We start from the raw sequence: 12288 nt of genomic DNA on the forward strand, positions 1-12288 counted from the left end.
ATGCCCTGTCTATATGGCCACTCAATGATTCTGCACAGAACTGTTCCTTCTAACAACTCAGCCATGAATCACTTGAAGGCAGGAGCTAGGCCTTAGTGCCTTTAGTCCAAAGCACCTACCACTATGTTAGCACAGCTTGGAAACTTAATTTTACTCAGTCCTCTACTATATGTTATGTTTGTTACTGAATTAGAACTTTATGCATATCCATGAAATATATCATCCATCTCCTATTGTCTTTCTACTAAAGGGAATTTTCTTTATATGAACACTCAAAATAGCTAAGCTTATTTTTCCCTCAGGCTGAAGGTCCTGTTCCCAAAAATGTGTTTATCTTTCCTTTATCTGAGTCAGAAATGTGAAGCTGCTACATTTATTTACTTGCATTTATCCCCTCACATAATTAGGCCAAGTTGCATAGTTAAGTGAGGGTCCCTTGAGATTACAAAATACCTAGAGAATTCATCTCAAAAAGAGAGATAATAATAGTAATAATAATATTAGCTAATGAGGTGCTTAATATGAACTGATAGTTCTGAGCACTGTTAACATATGTTAGCTCATGTAGTAAATACAAACAACAAACAGTACAAGAGCAGCTTCTTCTAGCTTCACTCTGACGTTGTAACTCATGAATCTACACAGCTGGGGAATTCAATACAAAATCAGTTCATTCTGTTTTTAAAACTAGTCTGAACTGGGCTGAAGTTGTGACTCAGCAGTGGAGCGCTTGCCTCACATATGGAAGGCGCTGGGTCTAATTCTCAGCATCACATAAAAATAAATGAACACAATAAAGGTATAGTGTCCATCTACAACTAAAAAAAAATTTTTTTTTTAAAACTAGTTTGAATTGATTCTACAGATATCTACAAGGTAAATGCATGCTTGCCTTTTGAACTGGTGGATTTTATCTCAAGATTTGTCTTGAGATAAACAACCAAACAACTCGAGCTGACCCTTACCTTCCCACAGACTGCATGATGTCCAGTAACAGCGGGGCCGCCAGGTCGGGGCTTAAGTGAATGAATGTGGAGAGGACCACAATGGCCAGCCCGAGGGTTTCTTCATCATATTCTTCAAGAATGGCCCCACAGTCATGGCATCTGCAAGGAAAACGGAGGAATGCTTTCCTGAAAGCCAACCACTGTTTCAAGATACAACATACAACACACAGTCATTTCTTATGAGTCTTGGAAAAGCCCCCAAAAGGAGGTCAGTGTCCCCACTGTAACAATAAGCGGGAGACCTAGGGCCACCACCACCACAGATGCAGAAAAAACACACTTGGCAGAGGTGGTGGAAGTCCCTTTAATTACTGAAAATACTCTTCAAATTCACAAGCATCTGGAAAATGGGAGTTATTGAGCCCTGTTGGAATGAGCATCAGCTGAACTATCGGTGTGAAGCTTCTGTGAAAATATGGCTAGAGATTGTCAATGACTAGATAGTTTTCTCATTTTTGTCAAAATGAAAAATGGTTAGGCATGAATAGAAGCTTTCAAACAATGTTCTATTTGTGGGTAAGAGGGAACTTGAGTGAAGATAACAGTTTAGAAAGCCTGGGGGTCTCAATTGAGTCCCTTCTCTACCAGTCACTTAGATCAATTTTATGAATTTACTGAGCTTAATGTGTGAAAACACAAACAATGGTACCTGCTCTCAAGTAACTTACAACTTACTGTTCCTCATGCGTTCTAATGTGAGTTCCATTTAATTAAACTCAACCAAGGCAGCTTTATACAGTGGGAGGAAATAGCAAGGGTCCCAAACTATGATTGCTGTTGTGACCTTCTATTTGAAACCCTCCTAAATATAGGTAAAAATAAAATAAATAAGTAAATAAAAGTTTTCTTGCAAAATGGCTTTTATATAGCCTTCATATTTATAACCAAAAAAGAAGAAAAACAAAGTAAATATGAAGCAACTAGGAAAAATTGGGACTTGGGAGGGGGAGGATGAGAAAGGAAAACATTACACTAGAGGAAGAGCCAAGAAGAGCCCTCCCAGGTAATACAAAGCTCCCCAGGTGGACATCCCAAGGCCACTTCAGCAAGGACTGTCAGATGGTTACTGGATGAGAGCTGAGGAATTAAGACTTGTAGGATTTCAAGTTTGGAGAGACCCCTTTGGACCAAGACCAGGTATGAGTATCCATGTAGCTGGAATTCTTGGTCCTGGCCCAAAGGGACCTCTCCAAACTTGAAATCCTGCAAGTATAACTCTATCATATTCACTGAGCAAGCATTTATGTGCCAGTCAATATACAGGGAACTTAGGGTATAAAATATAGAAGAAATGGTCCTGGTCCCTAAGGAATTCCCAATCTATTACAGAACATGTATGTGTTATTTAAGAAAACACATATAACATGCAATGTGGTAAGTGCCAGGATAGAGATGCACCGGATGCAGAGGAGGCTGGAGAATGGCATGACTGATGCTGCCTGGTGGAATCAGGGAACTTACCTTCACCTGGATCTTCAAGCATGAGCAGTTCACCGAGAAAGTACAAAAGGGCACACAGGGAGGGCACAGCAGGGCACACAGGGAGGGCACAGCAGGGGGGCTCTGGAAAAGGGGAGGGGCTGGGAAAGGGGTCCTGGTGAGGAGTGGGAGGGCCGAACCTTCCCAAGCTCAAGGACCTTATCTAAGAAACCAAGACAACTGTGCTTGGTCCTAGAAGGGCTTTAGGGCTATTGGAGGCTGACGAGCTGAGAGCTGACACAATCAGTTTAAGAATAGATTCTGCTAGCAGGATGGAAAAAGAATGGAATATCATCCTTATTCCCAATCTAACAATTTGAGGTTTCTTATTGAGGGGTTTTATAGGTGTGAAATTATTACTAGGGATAATAAGTGAGTGACATTATTTAAATTTATTCAAATAAAAAAAGAACAATGCCTAAGCACAAAGAAAAGGTGTTCATAAGACAGCATTCCTAAATCACAAACACATACCAACACTTACAGTTACAGCCTTTTGAAGAACAAATTATGACTTAAAAGCAGACTTTGCTTCCTCTTATCCTTTCTCACAACTCTGATGACCAAACTCTAATTCTATGTGCACTCACTTGTCAGTCATCACCGTTGGCTGCTCGTCAGTGAATTCTTCAGGAGCAGGTACAAACATGCTCACTATGCTGGGTGCTGACAGCAGGCTGGATTTCGTGGCACCTGGGTAAGCAGCAAAGAGACAACCAGTAAATAAAGTTCAGCTCCTGGGATCAGGAAAGTCCCCACTCTGCTCTTACAGCCCTCCACAGATCACATTCAAAGGATTGCAGCCTGGACATCCAGCTGCATTGTGGAAAAGCTTCAATGGTATGATGAAGTCAAGAACTATTGTGATTTGTCTCTACTTCTATGATTTTAAGAACTGGATGTCTATGTCTCCCTTGCCTCTTGACTTTGAAAATATCTGAAAGCATTCATATGTACCAACTAGGTACTAAAACAAAAATGACAAATCAAGAGGGAAATCTATTCCAGGGTACACTTAAGTCAGTCACCCCCCTCATTTGCCAGGCCTCAGTGGAAGCTGTCCATGTTATACGTCATTTCTAAAGGCACCATATATATCACTATTAAAGTGTTGCTAACGAGGGAAGAAAATAAGATCCAGGGTATATATGAGGTAGAAATATCACTGCAAATTTTACTTTGGAAATTAATATCATAAGCTCCAAACCAAAAGACTATTTTTCAAATTGAAATATTTATGAGTGAAAATGCAAGTGTTTTGAAGATACCATTTAGTAACTCACTTGACTTTGGCCAATAGTACCATCATGTTTAAAACTTTGGGTTTCACTTTCTTCAAAGAAATCTGAGGCAGGACTCTTAGCAACATGCTCCAGTGATGAGCAAAGTTGGAGAATCAGGAGGGTATTCTCCATTAAGGAAGCCACAGTGTTGGAGAGGTTTTCCAGAACCATGCAAATGAAGCATCAAAAAAGATCCCAAAGCAACAATTTAGAATAATACCATGTTATACAAAGAATCCCTGAGACTGTGTTCTTCAAACAGGAAAGAAGGCAGAAGAAACCAATGACCGTTAAGAAATCCACTTCTCAAGGAACTTGGTACTGGAAAGAAATTCCATCTCTCCTTAAGCAGAAGAAAAACAATTCAGAGAATTGGTTTCTAGAGGAATCAAAATAAAATGTTTAGAAACCTAACCAAGTAGACAAGTGTTTCAATCTGAGAGGAAAAAAATGGGATAAAAGTGTTCAAAACAATTGAGTTACTTCCATATTATAGGCTACAAAAGGTACTTAAGAGAAGCGGAAGACCTGTAATCCCACAAGGCAAAGAAAAGTATCCAGAAACGTGTACTTCATGTCACTCCCTAAACTCCTAAGTGGGAATACAGATTTTACTACAATATTCATCAGCTGTCTCTGAGATAATGTTCTTTCCAAAATATACCTCAGAGTGTCATTAACAAAGATCTCTGCTTCTAGAAGATGTTTCTTTGAGTGGAAGCAACTTTATTACAAGCATAACTATAAAGTGATTAGTAATCGAAGAAGCAAGAACTAGGCCAAGATAAAAGAAGACATACTTGATTATTAAACAGCATGGTAAACAGCATGAAGTTGCTTCAAGAAACCAAAACACAGAAAGTTTAAATATAATTCTTTACATTTCTTGAACTCTGAACCATATGCCAAAATGCCTGTGCTAAAAGCAGAAGAATTAAGCCCATAATGGTGACACATAATCCAGACCTACTACAAACATGAAAAAGTAATTCAACAAACAACTCTGTGTTAAGGCTGTGTCAGAGGATTATTGTCAATTTCCCCACACTGTAATCACAAATAAAGTCAAGTAAAAAGAGGGACCCAGTCGTTTTTGTGTTTTCAAAACAGTCATCACCTAAGGAAGAGGTATTTTTGACAACAGCATTGTGAAGTTGTTGTTCATATGACAATACAGAATATATGATGCAACATTTACAGCAGTCATCTAGGAAGGCAGGTAGGTTGCAGTACTGGGCACTGGTCTCACAGGATAACACTAGCTGAATCCATGGATTTCTGAATCCTTCTGCTGATGTGGGAACAAAGAATGATGTACAAGGAGAAGGTGGGAAATGCAAGAACAGAAGCTGGAGACCTTAACTCCCTTTTGCTATAGCTGAGTCACACCACAGCTAAGACTGCAGTGTTGTTCCCAGTTGCTGCCAACACTTCTGCCAACATTGACACTGCTGGCTCCCCTCCTGACTATCCAGAATGCCCTCTGTACAGAACTAGAAGCAGAAACAGAATGTTCTCAGAAACTTGAAGAAGGAGGGGACCTCCGCAGCCCAACTTCAAAGCTGGAGATGTTGATAAAAGTCTCTCTGAGAATCTTGGAGACAGGAGAAACCATGAAGTCGACTCTTCTGTTCACCATGAAAGAGAACGACTTTCCATCTTTGTTCCATTTTCCTCATTGCAATTTTGCTTCTACTGAATCATAAACAAGCACCAGAGATTTGTATGACCCACCTGGCTTCCACTCATAAAGGTGAGAAGAGTCTCACCTGATCTGATACAGGAGCTGAAGCTGCTACTCACTGCCAACAAGTGTTGAGGGAAACCAGAGATAAACATTTCCATCCTCCTTAGGAAACCCAGAAGAGTGGCATGGGCTAGAAAAACAGACCTACTTGATGTAAGGGACTAGCTGTGAGATGGAATCACTATTCTTTTAAAAAATTTTTTGTAACCAATGATAGGTTAACGTCCTTCGAATTTTAAAAAGAACAAAGTAAGGATTAATTACCTTTGTAATTAAGATTTTGAAGTTGAATTTTGAAAATAAAGACTCTTATGCTGTTAGCATAGATTTATGCTTAGCTGGCTACCATCAACAACATAAAATCAAGTGTATGTTTTCAACATACCCCTCCAGCAGCTGAAAAGAAGCTATTTGCCTATGATCACAACATACTAGGGACAAGGTGATACAGAAAACTGACACACGTATTAGGAGGAATACCGAGGGGTCTAGGGCCTAGAAACAACAAAGAATAAGCAATAGGTGGATATTTTCAAATGTCAAGAAAACTGGTGGATACTAGGCTTTTATTGTGTGGCCTGAAGGGCTAGAAAGCCATGATAAGGAAGACCTTTCTTCTGGTCATGTTATAAGATGAACTGTCGTGCGTTCAGTCCCCGAAGGTGTTTTGCAGAGGCTGCATCACTTCATGGAGCTGCTGAAGAAAAGGTTTCAGCACCTGCTCCTGTTGGGTGACTCGGTGATGGACACGTACAGTCTTGCAGCTCTTACAGGCTGAGACTCTGACTCAACCAACCTCTCATTCTCAACGGCTGTCCCTCCAGGTCAGGGTTTAGGCACATTGGCACATTACACTGGCGTTTCCCAGGCTGTATCTGTTCTGTGGATAAATAGAGCATTTCAGTCTTCAGTGTGGTCAGGTGACTACAATTCACAGCACAATGAATATAATCAATAATCTCTTGGGGCCCTTTTTTTTGTCATCGCTATTGTAGACTGTTAACATTTAAAGGATACAGCCTAGACTTTAGGGTAGGATTATTTGAGGTTTTGATACAAATTTATCATTCAATTAAATGAAATATACCTGAAAATAGGAGACCACCCAAAACTATCCCAAAAGAGGCCAGATCCCACCATACCTCAAACAAGTGCAAATCCTGTATCTCCTGATATGAAATGAAAGGTCAATGTCACGGCCATGAAAGAAATGTTTTATGCAAACCAATAAATACATAAGTGATAATTTGATGTAATGGCCAGAAAGTTCATACAGAAAACACATGGACCTGGTAGAAGGAAATTATAGGCGTTTGAGGGATGGAGAACAGAAATGAAGGGTGACAGCAGAAATGGAAGACAGGTACCTCAGGAACATTTGTTCACATGAAAGACAAGACAGAGAAGCAAACCATGTAGATGTGTCCTATGGAGCAGAGGCAGGTGCTCTGTGAGCCAGTGGTGAAAGCTGAGGGGAATCACGTGACCCATGTTTTAGGCTGTCATTCTCTGTACGCCTACATGACAAGATCTGTTCTTGTAAAGATGTGGATTAGAGTGACATGGCACTCAGCACCGTACCACACATTCATGGGCTCGCTTCTGAGCTTAGACATGGGAAGTACTTTTTACAACACAAATTTTAAAAAAGAAGATTGAGATGAAGCTCTAGTCGCAGATGAAGACAAGAGAACCAACTCAGAGGATAGAAAACGAGCCCAGGAAAACTCAGGTGAAAGAAATTCAGACAGTATGTAAATGGGAGGTATGAAATGAGAAACCAGAGTGACATGAACAAAGTTGAAATCTGGTTAAAAAGTGAAAAATTCAGTTAAATGGGTTATTTAGCATCATATTGGTTTTTAGATTAAAATTCAGATGAAAATTGAGATCAATTGGCCATTTCATAACTTTACTATGTCAATCAAACTAGGTAATTATAGTCAAAATCTAAAATGGTTAGTATAGGCTGAGCCACTAATTACAAAAACAATAGCATGGCAAAATAATTTTCAAAGCCCCAAGTCAACCTGGACATCTAATACCTGAGACCTAACCAAACAAAAGTTGGTTCTCATTCCTTACATTGCTTCATCTCAAGAAAGAAACACAGTCCTCTTTGGTCTAGATAGAAAGTATTTACCCCAAACAAATAAACTCTTGAGGCTGGCTATCCAGGGTCTGTCTCCTCACCTCTGCCTGTTTGTATTTGGTTTTTCACTGCTTACTACCACCTATTACTAAATGAAGAGAAAACATTAAGCCTTAAGTTGACCTTACAACCATTCATAGGAATGCAGGCCCGTAATCCCAGCAGCTCGGGAGGCAGAGGCAGGAAGATCTCAAGTTCAAAGGCATCCTCAGCAACTTTAGCGAGGCCCTGAACAACTTAGCGAGACTCTGTCTCAAAATAAAAAAATAAAGAGGGCTGGGAATGTGTCTCAGTGGTTAAGCACATCTGAGTTCAATCCACAGTACCAAACCAAAACAATTCAACCTTATAAAGTCCAGGAGAACTGAAATGATTTATTCCATGTGGAATTGGGTGTGGTGTGTGGAGTTTAGTTATCTAGAAGAGCTCTCTTGTTTTGAAGAATAATGAGGGCAAATAAGATGGCTTACTCATATGCCAGATTTTTGAATTTGTGGACACTGTACTTCCTAATTGTAAGAAAGAATATTAAAATAATCTCATGTAACTGCAGCCAGGAAGTACTAACCAAGATGCTAAGAGTCCAGGTGCTGGCCTCCAAGCATATCACAATAATAAACCTTTGTATTTTCATATGCATGCATGCTGCAGAGTGCATTCACACATATAATCCTGCAACTCAAATGACCCATTTAATTTATAAAGGAAAAAAAAAGAAGGGCGGGCACTTAAAATAGGATTGCAGCATATTGTTGACTGGAGAAGGTAGTACATATACAGAACGTGGGAACCAAGATTAAAAAATGCAGACAGATCATGTGTAAAGTAGACATGTCTTGAGGCTAGATCCAGTTCCATCTTAGGAACATGAGGGTGAGCAGCTGGAGCCTAGGGACCTTGTGACTAAAATAGGACTCAGATTCCCAAACCAATGGAGATCAGGGAGTCGCTAAGCTAAAATTCGTTATTACTATTATTATTACTATTTCTTTAATTGTTTATTTTATAAAAAATATTGATAATTTAGTGAATGTGTGTGTGTTTTAATTTGCATCATGAGATCATAGTTCCATTCCCTCCTCAGACTGATAATCTAAGATCTGGAATCAAGGTTTTAAAGGAAAAGAGAATCAGACCAGCTTAGATGAATAAACATGTTACTCTGGAACACTTGGAAAGTTTGCATAGACTTACTAATTACAGTAGTTTTTAAAAATTATTTGAACCAAATAATGTGAGAGAAAATGTATTCCTTAACAAGGGAGCAAAGTGGACACAGAGAAAGTGGCATTAGCTAATCTGAGAGGTAAAACAAGAAGAAAAGGCTGACCCACCAGTGTCCCAGTTGCTGATGTTATGGGGGGCGCTAGACTGATGTTCCAGCTGTCGCTTCATTAACTGGCTCATTGTGAGAACGCCCAGGGATCCCCTTTTCATCTGCCTATACTGAGCTATATGAAGGAAATTAGGAGATGATTACCAGGGGGCATCAATTTCCAAAGCACACAAAGGCTCTACACAACCATATGAGTCCTAATTGAACCTTCATTGGTAGTCATAATTTTTGGTAAATTATATGCTCCTGTCCAAGGGAAAAACTGAGGCATTCTGCTGTTTGAAGTGTCTTTCTTTACTCAGACAATAACAGTACACTTTAGCAATGATCTACTGCCTATAAATATCCCAGTAACAACAAAATGAACTATGATTATTCTCACTTATTTTTTCCCTTATATACTCTGCTATATTCCAAAGAGGAATGAAGGCAGACACTACTACTTTGAATTTATAGCTCAACTGTCTTTAATGGAGCTTGCATGTACACAGTTTTAGTCTGCAATGTGTGTCCCATAAAGTCCCTAACTGTAATGTGTGTATGATGTGTGTGTGCACATATATATGTTGGAGTGGGAAGACATATACCCACCCCAATTTTTAGAGAAAGAAATTGAAGCAAATAGAAACAGTCAGCAACTGAGATGGTCCTAAAACCAGAACATATCAACTCCAAAGTCAATGTTGTTTCCAACCTCTGTAGGAGTTTCTGTTTATTGTTTGAAAAATGTTAATCGAATAATGTTCCACAAATATATTCTAGTACACATTTTTGTTTTAGAAAACAATGATAAAGTTGTTATCATTAAATTAAGAATTGGCAAATATCCCACCAGTGAAATGTCAAGTTACATGCAATTCCAAACAGGAAAACAGCAGAAAGCACTCTGCCAGCAGACTGTGGAGAGGCAGCCTGCTTCCTTCACCCCTCCCTACTCCATGGCACAGTTCCCCCCAGCCCAACAACCAGCCCAGAGTGAAAGACAGAGCATCACCCATGTGGCCTTTTTACATGGCCTCAAACATTGAATATTTGACAACTTGTGGTTTTTCGTGCTTTTATCAGGACAATTTGAGAAAATGAAGTTATAACTTACATGCCCTAGAAATGGATGGTAGAAACCAAGATGACTGTATGGCCCCTGGAAAATCTTGAATGTTATACATAAGTTTCACAGTCATACTGCCAAGGCAGCAATTTGGGTTGAGGTGAAATCAATTATAACATTATTTCTAATGTAATTAGCATGGAGTTTGATTTATGGTGGTCATGTTTAGCTACAAAATAATCAGCTGATAATTGAGCAACAAGCATGTGATGGGATTTCTTGTGTCTTGGAGTCCATATTAACTGAATTCATGGAATGGACAAATCAACCTAATATTAAACAAGTCTGACTTTGTTGATTTGTAAAATTCACAAATTTTTTGACTCACTTTAAAAGTGCAGCTTTAAAATTTTTTTAAAAGCAGAAATCTTTCAAAAGAGTTAACAAATTTAAAAATTAGAAGTATCTTGCTTACTAAGTCAAATAAGAATTTAAAACCTCTAGTGACTGCAAAATTTCTCCAATTCTCAGTTTGGATTTGTTTTGTGGTGCTGGGGATGGAACTCAGGGCCTCAGACAGGCCAGATGAGTGCTCTCCACTGAGCTCTGACCTCACGTCTGAGTTGCTTTTAAAGGCAGCAGAATTTCTGAGAGTAAAAGCCTTTAATGTCTAAGGCACCTGGCATTATGGCTCCAAGAGCTCACCACCAAGAGTCACAACACACATGCTTTGAATGGCAAGGAGGGGAGATGGAAATTCAATGATATGCTGAGCTAAATCCAAAAAGGCTATGTTCAGTCATGACTTTGGGATCATGATACACATGACTTTGTTCAGTCACAATTTTGGTACATTTACTTTACAATACATTTTGTCAGCACTGAAGTCACAGGGACATAAACATCCTTGCTATCTCAAATTATACCTACTTGGTATTCATTATCTTTTTATTAATGATTCATGTAAATTAGGAAAAGAAAACACATTTTCATGACTCTGGTACGTGGACTTAAAAATTGGCCTTTTATCATGTTATCAAACAGGTATTTATGATAAAAGAAGAACAATTATATTGAGAACTAGCTGTTCTCTTTTGCCACCAAACAGGCAACGTGTCACTTGGAAACTGTCTCAGGATTTATATAATCTCTATCATAGTTGACTTGAAATTACTCTAAGGCAGTGTGGTACACTGAAAAGAACCTGAGCTCTAAAATCTAACAGAGTTGCATCAATTCCTTTCTCTATCACTTAGTAGCTGTATGACTTTAGGTAAGTCACTCAACCTCTTTGAACCTCAATTTCTTAATCTACAGAGTAGGGTCAACAATATGCCATGCAGTGCTAATGGAAGGATTGGTATGAACCATTCAGCATAGTGCCTGGCACATCTGAAGTGTCAAATAAATGGAAGCTATAATTATTCTTATGACTGTAAACTCCTTGAAAACATGGGGTATCTTATGTATTCACCTTTGATCCTCAGTGCCAAGCACAATGCCTGGCACCCAGCAGACTCTTAGTAAATAATTTCTGAATAAATGCATGAATGAATGGATGATGAAGATGATGATGTTCGTACTACCAGTCCAGCATTTATGTTAAGATCATTATCTGGCTTTTCAGGATCATTCATATTTCAAAAGATGGCCAAATGAAAATTAGCTCTTCAGGCAGTGTCCACATGGAACACAGAATTTATTGGCACACGTGACAAATGTTTGCAAAAGTTGCACCTTTGTATCTCTGATTCCTGTTTAGGATTTCCCATGCTAAAGTCTCTTAATTGACTCTGCTAAGTTGGATGGACACCTTGATGAAACATCACTGGAACTCAACAATAGAAGGCAGTTTCAAAGCACTAGCCTCCTATGGATCTTATAAATATTATGCCATCTTTACTTTCAGGGATCATGATCTGGGTTCATGATATATGGCATATTTATTCTATGATCAGCTAGATAAAATTTTGTCACTGATGCAGATGATTCAAATTAAATAAACATGTTGCATAAAATCCTGCCATGAACATTGATTTCCACATGTCATATAACCAATTCCATGCTTTACGTTTAGGCTCATAATAGATAATTTTTATTTTATTGAATGATAAAATTCAGTCATCATTCTTTAACAGATTAGGATTCTTGGTCAATCAATAATTACATGATTAAGCAAACACAGGAGATAGGTACAAAAAGTGGGTTGTGCTACACCTCAGTGTCTCATAAAACA

At 38.8% G+C, this 12288-nt stretch overlaps 1 protein-coding gene across 3 annotated transcripts in view; it reads right to left on the reverse strand.

Moving 5' to 3' along the window:
* Unc79 (unc-79 homolog, NALCN channel complex subunit) overlaps positions 1-12288 on the reverse strand; it is a 216084-nt gene that overhangs the window by 61409 nt on the left and 142387 nt on the right. For all 3 annotated transcript variants that reach the window (XM_071606555.1, XM_027931618.3, XM_071606553.1), the window contains 4 exons: positions 9003-9119; positions 6313-6396; positions 3077-3179; positions 966-1106 (listed from right to left, as the gene is read on the reverse strand). In XM_071606555.1, the coding sequence (XP_071462656.1) occupies positions 966-1106; positions 3077-3179; positions 6313-6396; positions 9003-9119 (445 nt within the window). The remainder of the gene's footprint in view (positions 1-965; positions 1107-3076; positions 3180-6312; positions 6397-9002; positions 9120-12288) is intronic.

The sequence above is a fragment of the Marmota flaviventris genome, chromosome 2 (genome assembly GCF_047511675.1).
Source record: "Marmota flaviventris isolate mMarFla1 chromosome 2, mMarFla1.hap1, whole genome shotgun sequence".
In the NCBI taxonomy this organism is placed as follows: Eukaryota; Metazoa; Chordata; class Mammalia; order Rodentia; family Sciuridae; genus Marmota; species Marmota flaviventris.